The 26742-nt window shown below is 36.6% G+C and overlaps 1 protein-coding gene across 2 annotated transcripts in view; it reads right to left on the bottom strand.

Annotated features, from left to right (window-relative positions):
- LOC150104209 (nardilysin-like) overlaps window positions 1–26742 on the bottom strand; it is a 561456-nt gene that overhangs the window by 503163 nt on the left and 31551 nt on the right. For both annotated transcript variants that reach the window (XM_090396835.1, XM_090396833.1), the window contains exons 3-4: window positions 14974–15055; window positions 4576–4676 (exon numbers count right to left, since the gene is read on the bottom strand). In XM_090396835.1, the coding sequence (XP_090252961.1) occupies window positions 4576–4676; window positions 14974–15055 (183 nt within the window). The remainder of the gene's footprint in view (window positions 1–4575; window positions 4677–14973; window positions 15056–26742) is intronic.

Consider the following 26742-nt stretch of genomic DNA (forward strand, 5'->3'; position numbering starts at 1 on the left):
GGGGTGGAGACAGTAGGTTGGAAAATACTGAAAGAAGAGAGTTCCATCAAACGAGATATTTTCAGAGATCTAGGAAGGTTAACAAAACTAGTTAGCATCCACCCCCAGAGAACAAGCACCACACAAACATAAAAAAAAATTAATCCACATTCTTGGTTACATTTTTTTTTTCGTGTAGGGTTTGGCCTTTGTAAAATTCGATGTGGTAGTAGAAATTTTTTATTTTTGGACTAAGAAGCTGAAGATTAATTTGTATAATTTAGATATAAGAAACTTGTTAATTGAAGTACATATATTGCATGAACAAATTAGTATTGGGAAGAGATCATAGATTTTTAAATGATAGTATTGCTGCATGTTTTAATATATGTACAATTATTGAGATATTATAATTCTTAGCTTTTAATTTTTAGAAAGAGCCAATTCATTTAAGATATTATATAATTGAATTGTAGTTTAATAAATATGTTTATGTTAAAGAATGTGTATTCACTAATCCTTAATCCAATGCACTGTCTCTAAATAAATATGAACCTGTCAGCAAAGGTAAATAAGTGTAGCCATGACTGTCAATAAAGCTTGAGATAGATCTAGAGAGATTCTGCAGGTAATCTTAATTATATTTAATACCTATAAAGGGGAATCTCAGTGGCATAGTTGTAACATTAAATAAATTTTCCAAGGTTCTCAAGGTATTAGAAATTAGATTACTAAAGAATAGTAATCTAAGGTAAAGAGAAAAAAGCATAATAATACTGTAAAAAAAGAACATAAAGTAAATAATTGCATATTACAAAGGCACAACAGACAATGCACTTACAAGATGATATCATCCTCTTAAATAAATCAACTGAAAGTTCTAACCTAAATTAAATAATTTCTGTAACAAATACAAGATGGAAATTATGAAACAAAGCACGGAACTGAATTAAGCAACTTATGAGTGATTAAGGCAGTCAGCACTTTCACCATCCCGTATGTGTGTGTTAGAGAGGGAGAGAGAGAAACTCCTCCTTCCCAAAGTTTCCCTTATATCTCACTCTTAAAACAAAAGCCTAATAAAGTCCTTGATGAGACTGGAATAAAGGTATGACAGAAACAAGGTACTCAGAGGGAGATGAATTCATTGAGCTGTTGCAGGACAACTTCTCAAGCAGCACATGACAGAAGGAACTCAAGGTCAAAGAGTGTTACATTTAATTATAGTGTCAGAGAGTGTATCACAGTTAAAGACATTACTATTCTGCCTCTGGTTGGTGACAATGATCATGTGGTACTCACTTGGAAAGTGACTAAGTTTATGTACGTTCCATTCAAAAAAGGTTACATGCTAAACTATCAGGGCATCCCAAAAGTAATGTTGTTTTAATCATTAAGTTTTGAAAGGATTTAAAAGATAAATCACTCGCTAATTTAATCAAGTATATATATTCTCCATTTGAATCAATAATGCTCTTCCAATGTTGTGAAAGCTTCATAATGCCATTTCTATAGAATTCAGGAAGTCTAGAGGCAAAGAAGTTTACATTATCTCAATTTCAGTGCCTCTAATGTATCGTATTGTTTTTCATTAATGAAATGTTACAAACTTCGAAATAAGTGGTAATCTGAAAGTGCAAGATCAGGAGGATGTGGAAGTGTTTCCCAGCCGAGTTCCTCAATTTGGGCATAGGTGATTCTTGTACTATGAGGGTGTAAAAAACAACACTCTTTCAACCGACCAGAAAACAAATCTTATCTTTCAGTTTTTCATTCATTCGATCAAGTTGTTCACAGTATACATCAACTGTGATTGTTTGGTTTTGTAGCAAGAGTTCAAAGTGTATAATACCAGCCATATCTCACCAAATGCTTAACAAAACCTTCTGAGGGTAAAGGTCTTGTTTTGGCTGAAGTTAAGCCTGTTTCCCTGAATGAACCAGTCTTTCGCACTTAACGTTCTTGTAAAATATCCACTTTTCATCACTGGTAACTACACGACTCAAAAACAGAGATTGAATCTCTCGAGAATGAAGAGCAGTGCAGATGTTGATGAGCTATCTTAGATTGTTGCTCGTCAGTTCATGAGGAATCCACTTACCGAACTATTCCAAGTTCTTGCAAATGGCGATGGATGGTCAATAATGATGAATTAAGATCTTTTGCTAAATCTTCAACAGTTGCATTGGCATTTATTGCAATAGCAGCTTCCAGCATATCATTATCGAGAGAGAGAGAGAGAGGGGGGGGGGGGGAAACAAAAGTGAGGAGTGTCTTTCAAGCTAAAGTTCCCTATTCGAAATTTTTGGAACCATCACTGGCACTTTCACACATTCAAAACATTTTCGCCATGCTTATTTTTTCAATAAAGAGGCTGCCTCAGCTTAGTGGTACTTATAAAGCTTTAAAAATTCATATTTAGACCTGCTGAGACACATTTAAATAAGTACAGTATAAAAAACGACATTACTTTTCAGATGACCTGATACAAAGTAGGAAATTATGACCAACTGAGGAGTATGCTGAGTTAACCAGAATGGTACCAGTTGCTGGATGGGAAGAATATCGACAGTGCATGGAAAGCATTTAAAAAATACTTAAATGATGCAATATCAGAATGTGTCCTGAGAGTTCAAAGAATAAATAGGGTAAAAAGTCAAATGGATGTGTAATCTTATTACGCAAGAGATTCGTAAGAAATGGATGACATGGAAGGAATACAGTGTGCATAAGGATGACATCCATTATGAAAATTATAAGCAGCAGACCAGAATAGTCGAATGTTGTATGGAAAGCTAAATCTGAGTATGAAAAAAAAAACGGTGCTCTACAAGCTAAGACAACCATGAGAATTCTATCAATATGCTGCAAGTAAAAGAAACAATGAACATGAAAGAATAACTCTTCTAAATCCAGATGGTGTGAGGGGGGGGGGAGATGCAGAAGATGTTGTTCAACTAATGAGTGCCCATTTTGCAAAAAGCTATCAACCTGGTGTGTATGTAACATTGAGTTCACTGCTACCTCCTAAATGAATGAAGAAACACAGGTGTATGAAGATAAGGTATTAGAGCAGTTGCACAAACTGAATAAGAATTCAGCAATAGGGACTGATGGGATATCGGCATAAGTACTAAAAGAGTGTTCAGCTGAACTGGCTATTCCTTTGACCAGCTATATAATTTGAGTCTCAGAATAGGGAAGATTCCACAGGAATAGAAAGAATGTATTGTAATCCCAGTGCACAAGGGTGGAACAAAGATCGATGTATCCAACTATCAACCAATCAGTATCTCAGGAGTAGTGGTGAATATCTGGGAAAAATTGGTTGGACCTGCTCACATTCTATAACAATGTTATCATTGAACTAGACAAGGGGAATGGATACACCATGATACTTTTGAATATTGATAATGCTTTTGACAGCATACATCATGGAAGACTTTTGCATAAATTTGAGAATATGGGTTTGGATTATAAAATATTAGCGTGGTTAAGAGGATGGCTGAATGACATATCAAAAAGTGATATACAGGGTGTGAGTCTGCAAGATTTAAGGTAGCTAGGTGTACCACAAGGATCAGTCTTTGATTGACTGTTATTCAATCTGTACATTAATGATATTGGGAAGGATTGAACAGGTGACATACAGCTATTTGCTGATAATGCAAAGATAGGTAGGATAATCAGGAATGCTGCTGATATGCAGCATTCCTGATTATAATATGATACTTGAAGAATGATTTCAATAGGATGGAATTGTGAGCATGGGAAAATGGATGTCAGTTCAATGTCAGCAAATGTAATGTCCTGCACTTTAGCATGATTAGATATCCAAAGTCATACTATATTGGTGAGACTATGCCAGAAGAAAGATCAGGCTAGGGATCTTGGAGTGTTAGTAGATAGCAAATTGAAGTTCAGGAGCCATATAGCAAGGATTGCAAATACAACTCAAAAGATAATTGGAATGCTGAAATGAACTTTGACATGTAAAGATAAGGATTGCCTCTTTACAAGGCCTTGTTTTGACCTCACTTGAACTATTGTTCGCAGATCTGGTCTACTAGTCTCCACTGTGATTCTGATACAGTAGAGAGAGAAAGAGTACAAAGGAGTGTTAAAAATTACATCAGGATTGTGGAATAATGATTATGAAAACAGATTGAAAATTTGTAGACTGCAGATACTAACAAACAGGAGAAAAGGGGAATGATTATGATTGAAATGTACAAACTTCTGAAAGGGTCATACAGGATTACAGTTGATGGAATTTTTCATTTTATGGAGGGTGGGGAAAGGACAAGAGGGCATCCATGGAAGCTGAGAATGAATGCCACTAAGAAGGGGGTGAGGGCTAGATTTTTCTCATATAGGGTGGTGCGTGATTAGAATGGACTGCCATTGGGTGTGGTATGGGTAAGCAGTGTGAATGAATTCAAGAATAAATATGATAGCTGGTGCATGTACTATGTGGCCTCCCTCGATGAGTCCCTGCCTCTCTGGAGGTCTCTCTCTTAATAATAAGAATAATATTATTATTATTATCTCAGTCTAAGCAAGCAATAAAAATAACAGAAGAAAATAATACTTTACTCGTTCACAATCTGTAGATGCATTATTATTTCCTCCATGTCTGTTAATAAACACATCAAATGCATTTTCATCTGGATACTTTTTACTTCCCATATAAACCACTAAGATAATAAAAAATAACAATTAACCAAAACATAATGACATGTATGCAATATGTAACAAATCTGTACAATCATAATTATCACTGATACAGTATTAATGAATAAAAACTTTTTTCAATTTAGCAGTAATAAAGGGAATTAGAAAAGAAAAATTTCTATGGTTAACAATTAAGATATCATTCACCAATTCTACAAAATTAGTAACATCAGTCATACTACAATCAACTCTCTCCATAAAGGAAACTTATAGGGGAAAGTTTGCTATAGTCAATTTCCTTTAGAACAACACAATGATATTGGCCAGGAAATTCGAGTATGCCATAGTGAATGTTTTCACTATAGTTATGTTTACTACAAGTAACCGTTGACTATACTATTCTATTGAATCATTAATTCATGGAATATCCATACCAACTTAAAATTACTTTTTTTTTTAACAAATGAAGTAAAACATTAAATTAATGCTGTTTCTTATGGATGCAACTGGGTTAATTTATGCATCCTTATAAATAATCAAACAATACAATATTTCAAATATGTCTATAAGAATAAGTTCATAAGGAATGCTCATTAAAAACAGTCCTGTGAGAATATAACTACTGTCTTTTATCAATTTGTCTTGACACAAATTAAATAAAGTACTTACAAAAGCACATGTTCTGTTTACCTATTCTTTTATTCAAACATGAACACAGATTAAAATTTGTGTTATGGTTTCATGAAAGATGATAATAATAATGAAACTTAATTATTGCTGATGTTTCTCCTTTGTCACAAAAGTATTTTCTAGAGCACAATCAATGATAACCATATGCATACATAGCAGCTATTTATTACAAAAGAAAGCAACAAACTCATTTTTCAATTCCCAGCTGGCATCCTCTCTATGGATACAATTTTTGTGATCTTTGCCAGTTGGCTGAAAGTCACATTATGACTGTCTCTAAATTTTTGGAAGCATGAGAAAGTATATTTGTTCAGGTTGAGGGATGAAATTGCATAAAATGATTTAAAGCTTAAGGACAACAATTAACAATGGAGAAACTATTGTTACTGAACAACTGTGTTAATGGTGAGATTTTTATTTTAATAAAATTTCCACTATGGCCAATGTGGTTTTTTTACCCAATCAACAAACCTTCTTCCTTTCTAGGCTCTGCAAAGGATCAACTTCTGCCAAATGTTTATCAAATTTCTTACAATTGTGGCTTATCTTACTTCAGCCAATCTGGCAGGTCTGCAGCTGTTGTTATGATGAACATCCAACATCAGATGGCATAAAATGAAACAATCTGGACTTGCTGAAGATGCTATCTCCGCTACACATTACATCCCAAGGGAAAAGACTATGGTTATACATAAAAGCCATCTTCTTACAGAATGACTGCGCAAAAATAGTTGTGAAACATTATTTCATTGCCTACAACCTGAAAAGAATGACAGAATGATGTAATTCCTCTTATGGGAATGTTCTTCATAAATTCTGCAATACTTTTTTTGATATAAAGTGTGTAGTGTTCGTGCAAGCTCCTGATAAGATAAGTATTATTTTCAGTTATCGTTGATAAAATTAGTTAATATTGCGTAGTTTTGTTTGCCTTGCGTATTTTAGTGCGTCTGTTTGTGTGTTTTTGGTGTGTACAACTTATTATTTGATAAAACACGTTGCAATAATCATGGCACCTGTACGAAGGAAAATGGCAGCCAGTGATGGTTCACCATCGTTATCAAAGAACAATAGTATAAAAGAAATGAGTCAGTGTACTAGCTGTGAAATGTACGCTTTACGGAGCGCAGTCGGAGTGTGGATAGATGATAATAAAGGATTGAATGTGTGTAGAAAAAGTAGGGAGAATGAGGAATTGAAGTGTATTTCGGATCGAGAGCGTGATATTTTTGTCAAACTTCAGAATGAAGAAAATACCGATATGACAAGAAACGGCAAGGTTGTACATGAGAATTATGAGAGTATGAATGTAGAAAGTGTGAATGATAGTATAAATGGTTTCTCATAGAATAAAAAAGATGAGATAGATGCATTGAATGAGATCGCGTTGTTGAATGGTGCGATAGAAAGGGCAAAACAGCAGTTAGAGTGCATGAACAAAAGTCGACTGAATGAACCAACCAATAATAAAAGGTATGACAGGAAAAATAGGCGTATGAATGTGAACATGAACAAAATGAAGGATAGAGTGCTGTATGGAGACTCGTTAGTACGAGGTGTGTTAGTAGAGGATTTGACAAAATCGTACCAACCTGGTGCGACCATAAAGGATGTAACTGAGTCTATTAGAGAGCAAAAGGAAAGGGTGAAAGAAATGATTGTTGTGGCAGGTACGAATGATTTGAAAGGAGATAAAATGGAAATGATAGAAGACCTGAATGAATTGTTTGAGGTAGCAAAAGAAAAGAGTGAGAGAGTTAGAATGATTAGTCTTTTGCCACGGTATGACAGTGAAATGTTTAAAAGGAGGGCCATAATTGCGAATGACTTTATGCGTGGGTTATGTATGACGAGTGGTGTGGAATTTGTGGACGTGTGGAGTCAGTTTGATGGGCGAAAGGATCTATATGAGATTGATGGCTTGCATTTGAATGGTTATGGTGTAAGAATACTTGAGAAAATGTTGCTGAATGTAGTGGATGTGCAAATTCAGGGAAACTAGATTTGTTAAGGGGGGGGGGGAGTAGATATACAGTCCTTAGGGAGGCAGTTGAATGTAAGAATGAATATAATATGCTAGAGCAAATAAGGACAACAAACTAGAGTGGGATAGTTAATATAAGGCATCAAGGTAGGGTTGGGGCTAATGGGGGTCTTAAATTCATGTACACTAATACTAGGAGTATTAGGAACAAGAAGGAAGAGTTTTTGGCCATGGTTGGCACTTCCAGACCACAGGTTATTGGTATTAGTGAAACATGGCTGACTGTAGATGATATAGCTAGTGGGATTGAATGTGATGGGTATAGTGTGTTCAGGAATGACAGAGAGAATAAAATGGGGGGAGGAGTATTGTTGATGATAGCTGATGAGCTACAGCCAAGGAGAATAGAAGTTGAATTGCAAGATAGAGAAAAGAGCACATTTGAGGCCATTTGGTGTGAGATTGTGGCTAGCAGAACTAAATATACAATTGGGTGCTGCTATAGACCAGGTGATGGAAAAGATGGTGGTGACAATATGCACAAGCAAATAGAAGAAATGAGTGGAAGGAGGGTAATTATTATGGGAGATTTCAACTATGGTCGCATTGATTAGAGTGAGGAGAGGACACATGAGAGGAAAGAATTGGATTTTATGCGGTTATTAAGGGATAACTATCTGCGACAGCATGTAATGGAAAATACTAGGGGTCAGAGAGTGCTTGACCTAGTAATTACATCTGAGGATTTGGCTGTAACAAATATGACCACATTGCCACCAATCGGTGAGAGTGATCATAGGGTCTTGACTTGGGAGGTGGCTAAAGGTGGAGAATTTTCAATTAAGACATGGTACATGTGGAATTATCGGGCTGGAAAGTATGACAAGCTTGGGAGATTGATTGGCTCAGTGCCATGGCATGTACAACTGCAAGGACTAGAAGTTGATAGTGCATGGGAGGTAGTTAAGAAGTGCTTGCATGAAGCAATGGCTGACTGTATACCTAGAGTCCAAATAATAAATCAAGTGTGGGTTAAATGGATGAATAACACCATTAAGCTTGAGCTGCAAAAAAAGAAACAACTATGGAGGGAATTTAAGGAGAAAGGTGACCGGCAGGCACATGAATGGTATAAAGCGCAGGCCAGAAGGGTGACGAGTGTGGTAAGAAAAGCAAAAAAGGATTACGAAAGAACCTTGGCCATGCAGGCTAAAGAGAATCCTAAACAGTTTTTTAGATATGTAGTAAGTAAAAGGAAAAATGTACTTGGCAGAATGATTTTAAAGAATGCCGATGGTAGGGAGGTAACTGAATCAGTTGAGATAGCTGAGTTACTGAGTGAGCACTTTGCAAGAATATATCATCCAGGTGGTGACATTGCAGAAATGAATAAACCAGTAGATTATACGGGAATGGTGGTGAATGAAGTGGAGGTGAGTAGTCTATTGCATAACCTCAATGTCAATACATCTGTGGGATTGGATGGTATACCAGCTCGTGTAGTACGAGAAGCAGCTAAAGAATTGTCAGTACCCTTGACCATTTTGTTTAATTTGAGTCTCAGGTCTGGGTTAGTCCCGAGCGGGTGGAAGGAAGGGAAAATAGTTCCACTGCATAAAGGTGGTTCCAAGATTGCTGTTGTAAATTACCGACCGATTAGCATATCAGGAATCATTGTCAAGGTCTTAGAGAAATTAGTCAAGAAAAGAATACAGGATTGGATAGATGAAAATGGGATATTGTATGGGAGACAACATGGTTTTGTGAAGGGTAGATCATGCCTCAGTAACCTGCTCACGTTTTATAACACAGTGACGGCTGAACTGGATAGGGGTAATGGGTTTACAGTGATACTACTGGACCTTGCCAAGGCCTTTGACAGGATACCACATGGAACCCTAATCAGTAAACTGGAGCAGATGGGGATAGATATGGGGTTGGTAAGATGGATAGGAGGGTGGTTGAAGGAGAGATACCAGAGAGTGGTTTATTCAAGAGTGGAGTCAAAAAGACGTCTTGTGACTAGTGGAGTGCCGCAGGGCTCTGTTCTTGGACCACTGCTTTTCAATTTGTTCATCAATGATATTGGAAAGGATTTGAGAGGAAGTGTTCACTTGTTTGCTGATGATGCAAAGTTGGGTAGAGCAATTGTGAGTGCACAGGATGTCAAAATTTTACAGGATGATTTGGATAGTTTGGAGGACTGGGCTAGGAAAAATGGATGTCAGTTTAATGTGGCAAAGTGTAAGGTTATGCACTTTGGTGTGAAAAGAATAGCAGCAGTATATCGCATAGGTGGAACCGTACTCCAGGAGATTGATGAGGCCAGGATTTGGGAGTACTGGTGGATAGGGAGTTGAAGTTTAGGGGCCACATTGCAAAAGTAACTAAAACAGCTCACCAAATCACTTGGCTTATGAAAAATACTTTAACATGCAGAGAGAAGCAAGTTGTTGTTCCTCTGTATCGAGCCTTGATAAGACCCCATCTGGACTTCTGTGCCCAGTTATGGGCACCAGGGTTTCTTCGTGATGGGGAGGAAGTGGAGAGGGTCCAGAGACGAGTGACCAAGATGATAGCAGGTCTGTGGAATGAACCTTATGAGAATAGGTTGAGGATTTGTGGGTTGCAGAAATTGGACGATAGACGAAGGAGGAGTGATATGATTGAGACATTCAAATTACTGAAGGGTTTTTATAAGATTGATCCAGAAGATATTTTTGAAAATATGACTGGTGGTGGGAGGACTAGGGGCCATGCATGGAAGCTGGGCAAGAGCGTGGTTGACAAGGGTGTTAGAGCTAGGTTTTTTACTTGGAGAGTGGTGAATGAGTGGAATAAGCTTCCAGAGTCTGTTGTGGGTGCTACGACCGTGAATGAGTTCAAGGCAAGATATGATAGATACTGTGTAAATGTTGAATAGTTGTTCCAGACATGATGTTAGGGCCTCCCTCGATGAGTCTGTCGACTCCTTGGAATTTCCCGGAACAATAATAATAATAATAATAATAATATAACTTATTTAAAAAATGTTATAAGGATCTGAAAGTATTTTAGACTGTACCTATGTCATTTGTAGCTCATATTCTCACTATGGGTTCTTTGTTTTGTCACTTGTGTATTAAATATGAGATGATGCCCTTGATACTTAGGCAAGGATTTTGTGATACCACCAAGAAGTCCGATGACTCATCGAGGGAAGACACCTACTCTACAGCTCTCCGTCTCCACCACTACACCGAACCTCTAATACCCTCATCATCATCATCATCTACATCAACAACATCTACTACTCATCACCACCATTAGTATTTTTTATCTGTAAATTGAATGTGTTCTGAAGGGCTGATTTGTCTGTATGTGTGATAAAAAAACACGAGTTACCAGGAGGAAAAAATCCTGCTACCTCCATATGAGATCGGTTAACTCACCTTCAATTGAAAAAAATCTATATAAAGATTCCTCCTGTCATGACGAGAATTGCACTTAGAGTAAATAGAACTTAGAAATAAAATTCTCGCATAAATTCTTCTGCTGTTAATTATTATGTTATACAACTAATATACAACAAAAGTATGCAACTAATTTTTCTAATTTATTATTATTAACATCTGACCTCCATGTAGTTAGCGACTCATCATGGGAGGTACACACTATTGCACACATTGCTCATTCAACTGTGCTTTAAAATGATTCAATGTGTCTACATTAACAACACACTCAGGCTATGCATTCCACTCACCAACTACTCTCCGTACAAAGAACCTGATCCTCAGGCCTCTGCTCACATCCTCCTTATAGAGTTTTCAGTGATGACCTCTTGTTCTATCCCTTCTCCCATTCCATGAAAAATCTCTTCCATGTCAACAACACCTGATTAGCTTATATGTCTCAATCATATTCCCCCCTCTTCCGCTTATTAACGAGGCTCTGCAACTTATATTCTCTCAATCTGTCCTCATACTCCACATTCCAAAGACCACTGACCATCTTTGTGAATCTTCTCTGGACACTTTTCAACATATCCTCATCACCATGAAAACCCAGCAACCAAATCTGTGCACAATAATCCATATGAGACTTGATCAAGGATTTTTACAATGGCATCATAACCTCTCTATTTCTGCATGTCAGGATCCTCCTCATCATTGCCATTATCCAATGTGATGTCTTCACAACTTGTGCAATGTGGCCCCTGAATTTCAGGTCCTTCACCATCACTCCTAGATCTCTCATCTCTTCTACTTCCTTTTAAAGTTTCAAGATGCAAAGTATACACCAAGTGTACACTTTGCATCTCACCGATGTTTACCAAATCTCAAAACTGTACACTTTGCAACATTGAACTGACGGTTTCACTTACTTTCCCATTCATGTAATATATTCAAATCCTTTTGTAAGGACATAACATTTGCTTGACTCTGCACTGCTCTCCCCAGTTTTGCATCAATTGCAAACAGCTGCATATCGCTAGTTAAACCCATCCCAATATCACTAACATACAAATTCAACAACAATGACCACTGCAGCACACCACTAGTGACCTTTCTCTTTCATGATACTGCACCCCCATATACAACTTTCTGATACCTATCCAACAGCCAGTCACTGATCCAACTCAGAAGTCTGTTATCCAATACCATCTGTTTCAATTTATTTAAGAGCTTGTTATGTGGCAGTCTATCAAAAGCCATTGCAAAATTCAAGTGCACCACTGTATATTCATCTCCCCTGTCCAAGGTATTCGTGACCTTGTTATAGTAAGTTAGTGAAACATGATCTCCCCTTAATAAACCCATGCTGATAACCACAGACAATACTGCTGTCATCAACCCATTTCTGTATCGTATCTCTCACCAATCTCTTCAGTACTTTCACCACAACGCCAGATACACAGACCAGCATATAATTTGAAGCTACAGCCCTATCACTACCTTTATGCAGTGGAATATTTTTACTCTCCTTCTGCTCTCTTGAAACCTATGCTGTTGCAAGCCCTTTATTAAACAGGCATGCCAATGCTACTGCCAATTCCCTGGAACATTCTCTTAAGATGTGTGGTAATATGTCATCAAATCCTATCGCCTTATTGACATTAAGTTTATTTATTTCCTCAATTACCTCCTAATCATGCACAATTAAGTCATCCTCTCCTATGTCCTCTACACTTAAGTTCCTCATGATTCCACACTGATCAGGATGAAACACCCTCATAAATTGATCACTGAATACCCAACAATGTCTTCTGCAGTAGTTACCATTCTACCACTTTCATCCATTAACATCATCTTATCATTCTTCCTTCTACTTGCTACATATCTACAAAACTCTATAAGGTTTTTCTTTGCCTGATTCACCAATTTCTGCTCATTCTCTACTTTTGTTTTCCTTACTGACTAAGTCTCTCCACTTGTTCTTTCTACTCTTCATGTAACTGATTATTACCATTATTTATTACTGCAAAGTACTCATTTTCCCCCCATATTTCATGCTTAAGCTCCACATTCATCCATTTTACACCTACCTTATTTAGCCTTTTGGCCTTTGGAATACATTCACACATTCATGCTGTTATGTAAAGGGTGTCCCAAAATTCACACAAGAAGTAATTTTGATAGAAAACACAGGTTTTTAATTAAAAATTGTAATTTCTTATTGATTCCTAAAGTATACAGTATAGGTTATGCATGGAATAGCATATCGGGTAAATGGCCTCCATGGCTTTGCTGGCACATACGCACTCTTTTGTCAAAATTTTCCATGACCGTTTTGCATAAATGTGGCTGAATTTCGTTGATACAGTGTTCAATTTCCTCCTTCAAGGCGTGGGTGGTCGTGGGCTTGTTGGCATAAACCTTAGACTTCAAAAAACCCCAAAGAAAAAAGTCCAATGGCGTTAAGAGATCTGGGCGGCCAATTCTGATGACCAAAACGGGAAATTACACGACCAGGAAATGACTAATGCAGTAATTGAATTGTTTCTCGGGCTGTATTGCATGTAGCACCGTTTTGTTGAAACCACATGTTGTCCACATCCATATCTTGCAATTTAGACACAAAAAACTGGATTATCATGTCGCGATAATGAGCACCATTAACTGTTATTGCCTTACCAGCCGTATTTTCGAAGAAGAATGGACCGATGATGCCTCCAGCCCAAATCCGCACCAAACAGTGACATGTTGTGGATGCATTTGTTTCTCAACAATCACTCGTGGATTTTCTGAACCCCAAATGCGACAATTTTGTCGATTAACGAAGCCATCAAGATGAAAATGAGCCTCATCGCTGAAGATGATTTTGTTTGAAAAATAAGCATCCACTTGTTGTTGTTCCATAATCCATTCAACGAACTCTCTTCGTTGTGTCTGTGGTCAGTAGACTTCAGTTTTTGAGTCAATTGAACTTTGTAAGCATAAAGATGCAAATCTTTCATGAGAATACACTGTGGAGAGCTTCTCGAAATTCCCAATTCAAGACCACGGTGCCGAATTGGTGTTCCTGGACTCTCAGCAACACTCTCACGAACTGCTTCAATGTTTTCTGTTGAACGACTTGTTGAAGGATGGCCAGAGTGTATAAGATCACTAATTGATCCAGTTTCCTTGAATTTTTTAATTAATCTTTTCACAGTTGATGAAGTTAAATCACTATTCCGACCATATTTTGTATGAAAATTGCGAACTGTAGCTGCCAAACCTTCATTATTTTTAAAATATTGCTCAACAATGAAAATGCGTTGTTCTTTCGTGTAGCGCTCCATTATTAATAACTCTGAACTGTCAGCTGTCACGCGGTCTTTTTTTTCTCGTTGGCAACACTTTACCGCACAAATGGCGATAAAATTTAAATCTTGCATGAATTTTGGGACACCCTGTATTTTTTGTCAATTCCAACGCAGCATTTATTTCCTTACTGCTGAACTCCTCGTTTCATGTTATAGCTCCACGCTGTCTCCTAAGCTTGTCATAATCATCAGCCTTATAATTCTACATATATCCTTTCCTCACAAAAGTCTGAATATGACTAGCCATAGATGTGTCAAGTATAGATTGGAATGAAGAGATAGCATTTGGAAATAAGGAAAATAAATTTCTTCAGAGATAACTATCTCAGGCAGCATGTAAAGGAGGGCATGTGAGGATCTGATCATCTCACAATTACATCCTCTGACGAAATGATCAGATCTAAAACTCTTGATCCTCACATGCCTGCCTTTACATGCTGCCTGAGATAGTTATCTCCAAAGAAATTCAATTTCCTTATTCTCAAATGCTATCTCTTCATTCTAATCTATATTGCCATAATTTAAATCACCCATAATAATTACCTTTCCTTTATTCACTAATCCTAGTTGCTTATACATTTCATATTGCTTACACATTTTATATTATATAAATATTTAGTATAAGCTATTGTAATATGGATCTAATTCAAAATAAGTTAAATCAAAACTAAATTAATGTTTTACTTGTAAAACTTATCTTCATTTTAATGCTATGGAATGATTTATAAATTTTATAGATGAAGTGAGCAGATGGTGTATTTATTTTAGTTACATTTATTAAAGTATGACTTAAACCTAACTTTCTAATTGTGTACATCACAAAGATTATCATACAGATATTTATGTTCAAGGAACTTACTATGTTCAAGAAAGTGAGCAAGACCAGGTAAATCATCAGGATCACTAAAGCTGCCAACTTTCACACAAAGTGCTGCTGCCGCCTAAGAATTACAATTTAAAATTCATGAATAATTTATGCCACATTTATGAATATTTATAACTGAATACTCTTTTTAAAACAAAATGAAAAACTATACCATTCATTCTAAGTACTGTAACTAATTATTAACTCCCAGTTTTTGGCATGAGTGCAACTACATTAGCATCTTTTTGAATGTTGGAGACAAAGCCCTTTAAAAATACTGAAGTAAATCTATTAGACATTTGATAGAGACATGTGCATTAGACAAAATATAATTTTTTAAGTAATGGTTTCGCACATGTAAGAGAAAAATAAATAACATTTATTATTCCTAAATATTTTTACTCAATATATCATCAGCTTCTTTCAGGGAGAAGGCAGAACCAGTAACAACATTTAAATCTGAATACAAAAATGAGTTATACAGCATGAATATAATATTACGTCTTGATTACAGCTGCACAGTAAGAGGAAACACTATTAGAGTTTCAGAAATGTGTGTATAGATGCATAATCTACCCTATAGATATAAAATAATAAGCCTTTTTATGAAACGTTTTTGTGTCACTTTTTTATCAAGTTATTTGAAGTGTTTTGAAACTCAGGGCTACCCTGAGTGTCGAGTTTTCAAAATTCGAGTCATCAGAATTCAAGGAGAACTGGCCTACCAGTCCGGAACATGGAGGCTGAAGGTGCAGGGGGACCCTTTTGAGTCAACAGAATTCAAGGAGAATCGGTCTACCAGTCCGGAACTCGGGGGGGGGGGGGGGGGGGGGGGGGGCACCGTAGGCACCAGAATTCCCTAGTTAATTAATAAAAAATTATAAACAATTAACAGCAATCACTTCCCAAATCTTAGAGATAAGCATACAGTGTGTCTAATTAAGATTAGGACAGTGGCATAGGGCTTCACACAATTCGAAAAACAGATTATCAAATTTGAACCTATTGTAGTGTAGCTTCTTGGAATAGTTCCAATGAACTCTGTGTCTAATGTCAATGGCATGAGAAGCAAGACCTGATCCTTCAGATTCCAAAAATCTTATGTTGATGTTCTTGGATTCTAATGGTAGCAGAACAGCCAGTCTGTCCAAAGTAGCAAAGATGGTTTAATCCTAAACCACTACATCCCTCTCTAAAAACCAGGATTTATGTGGGACCTCACTGTCCCAAAATAGACTACTTATGCTGTTAAAAAAAGTTTGGCCTAGTGAAATCTTCATTATTATTATATAACACCTCCATGGAGTTGAAAAATCCATTACTGGAGGGCACTCTACACAATGCACTATCTACAGTACTTAGTCCTCCATCTACCACCCACCAATACCATTTTGTGTCTACTTTTGCTGGTATGCCTGTATGTTTGATGAAAATTCAGAGTTTCTGGGAGGAAAAAACCCTGCTTCCTCCATATGAGATTGGCAAACTCACCTTCAACTGAAAAAACCTAAACAAAGATTCCTCTTGTAATGTTGAGAATCAAACTTGGTCTTTTCTAATTAAAGGGCACAATATTCCATCATTCTTCCAAATGTACTATAGAGGCACTTTTGATTAAAAATATGACTATGTTTTCATAGCAATACCTCACACAAATAACATTTCTATAAGCATATAACTTTTTAAAAAAATGTTCATTTATTCCATTATTACTGTTGTTTGAATGTTGTATTTAACTGATTTTAGCATCTCAATTCAGATATTTTTTTCATGAAGAAGTATCACACAAGGAAAGCAAATCCTAGTATAGCTGATAAATATCAGCTTATTTTTAATTTTAATTGTTCCCATGTTGTTAATTCCATCAGAGATGTGATTGCTCTATTCTGGAAAGCTGGACAGCAAATGATGCTCTTCTTGCATTAATGTTAATCATTCCAGGAGATCTAGGAAATGTATACATTGCACTGTAGATGATGCATAAGGATACAAGCCTAGCTGTCGTTTCAAGCATAAGGTTTATAAGAATTGTAATATTTTTCTCCATCTATGGACACAAGATGTGAACTATGTCAATTTATTCATAACTTATTTTAACAATATTACAACACCACAAAACTAATTTATAAAAGGATGTTTATTAACTGGCTTATATTTCACTGGATTTTAAATCAGCATCTTCAGAGTAAACCAATGTTACAATTTACACACAACAATGAGTGAGTGAGTGATCAGATATGATCACTCACTCACTAGTAGGGAGAATGAGATAGCATGATTTTAAACTATAGTGGAAATGTAAACGTCAATAGTGTTAGACTCAATGGGCAAGATTTGAAGAGTAGTGAAAACTTCAAATATCTGGGAAGTATATATACTAGTAATGAAAGTTTAGACCAAGAGATAATGAAGAAGATTTCACTAGGCCAGACCTTTTTTTAACAAAAGGTAGAAAGACAAAATAAGAAGAAATCTAGGAAAGAGAAACCTGAAATGACAGCATTCATAAAGGAAGAATTTGAGAGGATAGAAAGAAATGGAGAGATTTGATCTGCCTGACATGACAGTTTCTGTTGGAACAGTTATTGCTAATGAGTAAGTGACACAATTCAAATTGTAAAGGACAAAAGATCTGAAGTCCTAATTTGGTACCCTCTAATGTTGATTAAAGTATTACAGTTAAGTAGGAGTGATCTTAAAATGACACTCTCTCAAAATTTTGGCAGATAAATGCAACCATACTTGTTAAGATTGGGAAAATGCTTCTTAGCAATTACTTACTCTAAAAATAGTCTTTCTGATGTAACACCTTCTATATAGCATTGGTCTTCTTCCATCTAATCCTGTTGTGAAGAGGTGTCCAGAATGTGATCTGCCAGTCCTTGCTTGCCACAATAATAGTAGTAAATCTATTTCTTATATTCTCCATGGTAGATGTTAACAGATCTTCTTGTCCATCCATAGTAAGCTAAGTAACAGTCACAAGAAACTTCATAAACTCCAGGATATGCTAGAGGATGGAGTTTTTTCTCAGAAGAGCAGATCAGAGTTGCTAATTTGACATATGGTTTGAATGTGGTGTGAAGGTTACATTTTATTAGTACTTTGGCCATCTTTTCAGATGTACCTTATATGCATGGAATAGAATTAGTGGTGTTTTGTTTGTGTTTGGGAAAGGTGAAGTGGGAGGTTCATATAGTATTTTATCTATTTTGTGGGAGCTGTAGCCATTGATCAAGAAAATATGGCAAAGATAGATGAGTTTAGTGGAAAGATCTACATCATAAGAACAAATGGCTCTAGCTGTGTGTATGTGTGTGTGTGTAAATGTTTCAAGAATTCAAAACTGCTGGGCAGGATGGGATAATTATGTGATTGTTTATGTAGATAACAGGACACTTAAGCCAAATAACAGGGAGGAGACCTCCACATTGCCTTTCAGGAATGTGGAGAACCAACTTGGGCTTCTGACCTAATATTCAATCCTCGGCTTCACGTGGTGCACCCCATTAGTAGGTCTCTAATGAGTACGGAACGAATGAGGATAGGCTGGCAAGTTGGGACTTAGCAGACCAAACTGTACTCTCTGTTGGCTTAAATCATAAATGCATATGATGGTACAACATGATGAGATTTTATGCTGGCTGGGGCAGCTCCTGGTTAAACAAGGCTCCAGCTGTTTTCATCAGGGAACCAGGGCAAACAGTGAAAATGTCAGCTACTGGAACAAGCTCGAACTCAACATCTGGAAGAACAACAACAACACAATATCAGAAGAACTGAAGATATGAACCATCAATATAAAGAGTATTAATGGAAAGGAAAGGAAATCCAAGTTGCAGAGCTGGAAAAGTACCAGTACTAAAGTGGACATAATTGGCATTACTGAGACAAAGACAACAACGGTGAGATCTTACTAAATAAGTATAGGATGTTATATTCAGGCAATAATGATCAAGGAAAGGAAGGAGTAGTAATAGCTTTCAACACCAAACATGAAGAAAACTTCTTGAATGGAAGGCAGTTTCAAATAGAGTTATGTGGGCAAACTTCAAAAATAAGGAAAGGGACAATGAAATTTATTTGTGCCTATGGTTCCCACATAACGTTCTTCTAAGAAGTGGAGCAATTTTTTGAGTCATTAGAACAGGTAGCTGACATAAAGAAAATGGAAAAAGTTGTTGTTCTTGGAGATCTAAGCAGCAGAATAGGAAATGAATCCCACAAAGCATATAGGAAAGTTCGGGGAAAATTTGGAGAAAAAGGCAAAGCTAATAATAATGATAAGTATTTGCTAGACTTCTGCTCTGGACATGGACTAGTCATTACTAACACTAAGTTCCAGAGAAGACAAGAATAAGAAAAGCCTCATTAACTACATCATTGTTGATAGTGATGGCTTCAGTTCAGCATACAAGAGTGTACGAAGAATTTGAAAATGAAAGTGGCATTACTTAGCTTTAAGTAGGATAAAACTGAGTATCACATTGAAAAGAACAGTATGTAAAAAAAAGTTGTTTTTTTTTTTAATTAAAGTTCAGCAGCTTTTGCAGATAAACTGTAGACTCAAATGTACAAACATTATTGAAGAAAGAATGGAACAGACTAAAAACAAGAATCAAACCTTGGAGTCTCAGTAGCAAACTCTGAAGAAAACACTGATTCAGATAGAGGAATGTGGTGAAGTTACCTGCAAGGATAAAAAAATGAGATAAGAAAACACCATGGTGGACAAAGCAATCCTGGAAAAGAAGAAAACATACCAAAAATTCCTAGCAAATAAGTTGACTGAAGGTCTAAGAGAATGCAGAGAAAAATGTAAGATAGCTAAACAATGTGTAAAAGTAGCCAAACAAAAGTCATGGGTAGGCTTGCGTAAGAATATTGAAAATAAATATCAGGAAGGTGGCAAAATGTTCTGAAGACTATTGAAAAAGGATAGAGGAAACAGTGTGCAAAAGGAATCAAAGATGATAAAGTTGACATGAAAACTGAAGATAAGGATGTCCTCAATGTCTGGAGTAATAACTTTGAAAAATTGTTAAAAAAACAAACAATGACAGAACAGTAGTAGAAAATTTTCAAGAGGAATGCAAACAGAGTACATAGAAAAAGCCATAAAGAACTTGAAATGTGAAAAGGCAGCTGGAGTAGATGATACTTGACCAGAAATGCTTAAGTAGGGAGGTATAAAAGTTTTGCAGTGGCTACGCTGCATAATTAAGGTCAAATTCCAGATCATTGTAGCAGAGCTCTTATAGTTCTCATCTATAAAAAAAGGAATAAAGCTGAATGTGAGAATTAGAGGAATTTCTCTACTAAGTGTTATAGGTTAGATTTATGTAAGCATAAATACTTGAAAACAGGTTGAGAAAGATTGTGGAAGAGAAACTTGAAGGAAAAACAGGCTGGGTCCAGGACAAATAGATCTGGTCAAGATCAGATTTTTACTTTACAACAAATAGTTGAGAAATCATAAGAATATGACAAGGATCTGTACTTAAGTTCTGTAAATCTGGAAAAGGCATAAAACAAGGTGCCCAGAAAAAAGCTTTTCAATCCACTACAATTATGTGGGGTAAATGGACCATTATACAGAGCAATGCATAGTCTTTGCGAAACTATGAAAATAGGTTGAAGCACTGAACACATCAACTACAATTTCAATTCTATTGAATGAAGAGTCACTAACTGGTAATTAATTTACGGAATTAACAACGCATATAAAGTAAATTAATTAAAGATAACTTTAATGAATCACTTCTATATTTCGACAATGTCACATTGTCATCTTCAGGAACATAAAGATATGGTATGTGCACTACAGGAACTAACAAAGCAAATGAGGCAGAAATTAAGACACTAATTTTGTTCCTAAAGTCCTAATGGTGCCCTCTTGTGGGCTCATTTGGTAGTCTTGGCTTCCAAATCATTTGCTTTGTTAGTTCCTGTAGTGCACATACCATATCTTTATGTTCCTGAAGATGACAATGTGACATTGTCGAAATATAGAAGTGATTCATTAAAGTTATCTTTAATTAATTTACTTTATATGCGTTGTTAATTCCGTAAATTAATTACCAGTTATGTCTAACCAACGTATAAGTCTTACCACTAGAATGAATGAAGAGTCCACAGAACAAGTAAAATGTTTCAGATATTTAGGCACAGTTTTTAGTGAAAGTTGTCAGTCAGCATTTAGAATTGAGCAAATACGGGAACATAGTTTGATGTAAAATTAGGGGGTAAGCCAAGGATGCACATATCTCCACTCTTATTCATCATCTATGTGGATCCCATTTTAAAAGGAAGTGGTATTAGAACTGAAATTAGAATTGGACATGTCGAACTTAGTTCTTTGCTTAAAGGAGTACATCATCATCTGCTTAATGCAGGTGATGATGTACTCCTGAATTTCCATCAAACCATCTTCCTGATACAAGTCTCCAGTTTAAATTCTCTAACTTTTAATTAGAGAATTTAAACTGGAAAATTGAAATTGAACCTTTTGGACGATATGCAGATCTAAATTCTCATCCATGAAATTAGTCTACTAAGATTTATCAATCATCTTGTAATAACATATCTGACACAATTCAATTAATATAACATCTGTGTGTAGTAGCTTAAGTGCTGTGAAGACATCACACACAGCCAAGCAAGCTTGGCACTACTGAGGGAACAAATCGCCACTATTCGTGCCACCCTCTCTGTGAAGAACGCAGCCATTGGCTCCTTACAATCAGAGCTCTCCACTGTACTTAACCCTGAACATTGGTCTATTCTCTCTCCCATCTCAGAAGCTTCCGCACAGAAAGAATTTCAAAAAATAAAAAATAAACATATAAAGAAATTTAACCACCTTTGTAAAGCCAAACCACAACCGCAAATTCAACTGCTCCAGACAGTAGTTAACTTATCGTCCAAAAGGCTCAACGACAATGCCGTCAGTGCCCTAAGCCTCGGCCACAATTTTGCAGTCGCTCCGAAAGAAGTGCCGGTGCTTAATGTGATGTTAAATGTCGAGCGCAGGATCTGTCGCTTAGAGCCGGAGATAGCAATCAACATCAGACTTGACGTCGCCAACATCCTCGCCCAGTCTTCGCCTCCAAAAAGTCATTTATCGTCCTCCCAATGCACTGCTCTCATGAAATTATGAAAAGAAAAAAGTATAGTTATCACAAGAGCTGATAAGGGTAATGCCACAGTCGTTCTTAATGCCACGGAATACAATCGAAAAATGGAGATTATCCTTCGAGATCGCTCTACCTACACCCTGCTAGAACACGATCCCATGAAAACACAAGTTAAAAAACTAAAAAACTTACTTAAAAAAGTGTCTTCCTGCCCCCCCCCCGGAAATCATGAAAAAATTCAAACCTTTCTGTCCCCCCCCCCCTGAATATACGATTTACCAAAAATCCACAAACCCAATTCCCCACTAAGACCTATAGTAGATGCCACACTAACTCATCTTGCTACAAACTGTCAAAACAGCTGGCCAACTCTCTGACCCCCCCCTTCACTGGACTTTCCGCAGCCTATATAAAAACTCTACCCATTTCAAAACCCTCATAGAAAATTTAACTTTAAATAACACAGACATATTGGTAAGCTTTGACATCTCCTCACAATGCTTACCAATATTCCCTTAATCGAACCTTAACACTCTTAAAAAACGTTTTTCCTTCTGACATCTTAGATCTGTTTTCCTTTGCCATCTATTCTGGTTATTTTTCTTGGAAGAATAAAATCTATAAGCAGATAGAAGAATCCACCATAGGTTCCTCCCTCTCACCCCCACTTGCTAATTTTTATATGGAAGATTTTGAAAAACGAGCCATAGACTCAGTCTCCCCCCCCCCCCTCAAACCTTCCAACTGGCTAAGATATGTAGATGTGTTCTCTATTTGGCCTCATGGCCCAGACACATTAGACGCCTTCCTCAGTCACCTCAACAGCCTACATCCAAGAATCCAGTTCACGATGGAAAAGGAAAAGAACAATTGTTTACCCTTCCTAGACATCTCAGTTATATGTCTTCCCAACGGTACACTTCACGGTATATAGAAAACCCATGCACACAGAGAGATACATCCACAAACGCTCCCACCACCACCCTGCTAAACAATATGGCATTATTAAAACTCTTACCAAGAGAGCCCACAATCTTTGTTCCAGTGGAACTGCCCTTACAACTGAGATTGACCACATACACAACACTTTCCTCTCCAATGGCTACAGCAATCACATTAAAAAAAATAATCAGGTCCTCTCCCATTCCCCGGTCTTCTCTTCAAAAAGAGTTTAGAAATGCCGTCACCATGTCCTACATCCATGGCACATCAGAAAAAATAGCCAAGATTTTAAAAAAGTACAACCTACACACAGCATTTAAGCCCCACCGCAAACTTGCTACCATTATCCGCTCAACAAAAGATCAGCTCCCTCCTCTCTCTCAGTGCCTGGAGTCTATAAAGTACCCTGTTCCTGTAAAATGGCGTACTATGGACAGACAGGCAGATCAGCTACTATCCGTCTGGAGGAACATAAGTCATACATCTGCAACCACAACTATGTTCAGTCAGGCCTGGCTGACCATGTCTTGGATACAACCCACAGGATCTCATGGAAAAAAACCACCATGCTCCACCACAGCAAATTCAAAAGAGAAAGACTATTCTTAGAATCAGCAGCAGCTCTCAGGAATCAACCAAATCTTAACAAATATGGTTGCATTAAGCTTCTTAAGATTTGGGAAACACTTATCACCAGAGGTCCCACTTTACATTCCAGGCCACCTACAACTACCCTTAGAGGGCGCTCTACCTAGATAGGACTTTATTGTCACCCACATGGTTGGGCTTAGTATTGTTTGTTATTTGTTTTTATGTTACATTAGTTTTTTGTAATCCCTGAAGATGTCTCATTGACTGAGACGAAATATAGGAAGATTAAATTCTGTTTTTAATTCTTTCTGAGTGCTGTATATACAATCCATTAAGCCTCCAACATGAAATATAACATCCTCTGAAGAAATTATCACAAGAGTTATGCCAATGCTACCTATACTAATCTCTTAAAAACCCTGCACTAGAATGTCTTTGTACATTAATTCACAACATTTCATCTTTTCAAAAGGAAAAGGAAAACAAAACTTGTACATTACCAACTTCTATGATGTTCAGCGGGTCCGTTACTTAGTTCATATTTCAGCTTGCACTGCTCGATCCTTTTCTCTCAAATTGTGATTAGACATCTCATTCAAGTGGTCACATGGATGAGATGTCGTTCATTAGATCTGGTTATCTAATGAATGACAAGGCAGTCATTAGATCTGGTTATCTCGAAAACTGCCGTTGTGCACATGCTTGACGTGCCCTGTCACAGCATGTCTTGTCTGCATTGCCGTCTCAGCTATTGTACTCAGCTATTCCTCTCTGAAGTCGTACTGAGCCTGGACTATGGAACAAATCGGTGTCGACATCAAACAGCAGAAGGCGATCTGGAACCCTCGATTAGGCGGGAGAGAGCTACCCAACATCCAAGAAGAAAAAGCCCTGTGAAAGGAGTGCAGACTCCTTTTATGTTGCACCCTTTGTGCCCTCTCTACTGCTACGTTTTCCACTCGGCACCAATCCCTCTTTTTCAAGCGAGACGTTTCTCCATACTGCATCTTCTTGTGCACACGGGACGATCTTCTCCTTAGCATCTTCTGAGAAATATGAGCTCGCCGTGCAAGTGCTACTACCGTAGGCTAAGCATTCATCTGAAATTTCGCCAGTGGACTTCGAACTTTTGTTTTTACATTGTGATAAACCCTTCACAGAGAACACCTTTTAATTGTTATACTTTACAAACAGATCACATTACTTAAATATATTTTTGTAATTCCACTTTAATGGCATTCATTAATAGCCCTTTTTACAATTTGCTTCTTTATTTAAACACAGGTATCTCTTTGTTGATTTGTTATGTTTGTTAAATCTTGAATGAATTATTTCTATAATGAAAGCACTTCATTCAAGATCTAACAAAGTGACATCAAAATTAACCATTAAGTCTGAATTTTCAAGGATGTGAATTTTAGATAGTGATATGAAATTAACAGAATTTTTTTTATAAAAATAGAGTCGCCAGTGAGGCAGCTAGCAAGTGACTTCGCTAATCATTAAGCAAGTTTATAAGCAGGACTGTCTATGCTATCAACTATTGGACATAGGGGAATAGTGGATCTTATTAATAAGGGGTGGTTTAACATGAACAGGCTTTTGTTAATAATTTCTTTGGGCCAAGAAGTAACTTTTTCTTTTGAGACATAGTGGGGTTTCAATCTATGATTTTGCAAGTAGATTTCTTATCTAGGAGATCTTACATTTTCGTTTTTTGTTGTTGTAATCCTCTTGATTCATGATAACAGTAGTATTACTTTCATTATCTTTAGTAATCACGATATTTTTATTTTTATACAATTTTTTTAAAGCAGCTATTTTTTTATGGTATATTACTTTTACATGGTTTAGATTTGATTAGGATGCTTGCTATATCTAAATGAATTATTGGCTATTGAAGGTACCCCATACTATGTTCATCATAATTTCTATTTTTGGAACTTGCTTCAGTGTAATAGCAAATTTATGATTCAAACCGAGAGTGTTTGTAGCTTCTTTTGTAAGTGCCTGTGCCAGTAAATTTAAAACCACATAATCTCAACGAAGTGGCAACTGGGTAATGTTAGAGAATTTTAAATTTCTTCAGGTGCTTCTTTTAACCTTTGTGAATTCTTTTTTGCCAACACTTCGGAGATCTGATATAAGACAGTCCACAGTTCAGGATTTAAAACATTAAATAGCGTTTTGTATAGAGCCAGTATAGTGCTGTTTAATTTAATATGCTCTATGCAAGTAACAGCAATTTATTCATGTAAGAGTGCTAAAGTCACCTATCTCTAAATATGATGTGCCTTAGCAAAATGAAACTTTTCTTTAAATTAGAGAAAAGCAGGAATTGTATTACTACATGGCATCATTTGAGGAAGGATAACCTGTTTAATTATCTGGCCAATTTTTGAAATTCAGTAAAATATAAGCCAATTAATAAGCATCCTTTTATAAAATTAGTTTTGTGGCGGTGCAATACAATTCAAAATAAGTTATGAATAACATCCAACACCGAGGCTTGTCGACTAAATATGTCGATTTATTTTGTGTTAAGTAAATTTTATCCTAAGTAAATAAGATATTATGTTAAATAAGATTTTATATAAGTAAGATGTTAGAAGAAATGCTCAGGTATAATGCTCCATCCAATTTTTTTTTTTTTTATTTATTTATTTTATTTTTTTACAGCTACACACACAGATCTCCTACTGCTCTGCATGGAAAATTTTTACATGACCTAATGCAATTTAAAGTTTTTCGTAAGGTACACAGGAAACAAATGACTAAGTCTGCTGGCAGAGCTGTGCAGCAACAATTCAGTGTGTGTGTGCAGGAGCATTTCAGTAAGAGGAAATATTGCTTGGAACCAACTGTTAGTATAATATCTACATGTGTAAAGCAGAGAAGAATAGAGATCTGCAAGTTGTCCAACTGTGTCAGGCAGACTGCAAACAAGAGTATACAAAAGAACATGCAGTAAGATTATTATGTCTGAATACGAATGCTAGGAGTATCAGAAACAAAGGGGTTGAGTTTGTTGTCTTAGTCAATATGCTGCGACCTCAGATTGCAGGAATTAGTGAGACCTGGCTATCAGAATCAG

This window comes from Typopeltis vanoorti, chromosome 8 (genome assembly GCF_054136105.1).
Source record: "Typopeltis vanoorti isolate ZY-2024b chromosome 8, IOZ_Tvanoo_1.0, whole genome shotgun sequence".
Lineage (NCBI taxonomy): Eukaryota > Metazoa > Arthropoda > Arachnida > Uropygi > Thelyphonidae > Typopeltis > Typopeltis vanoorti.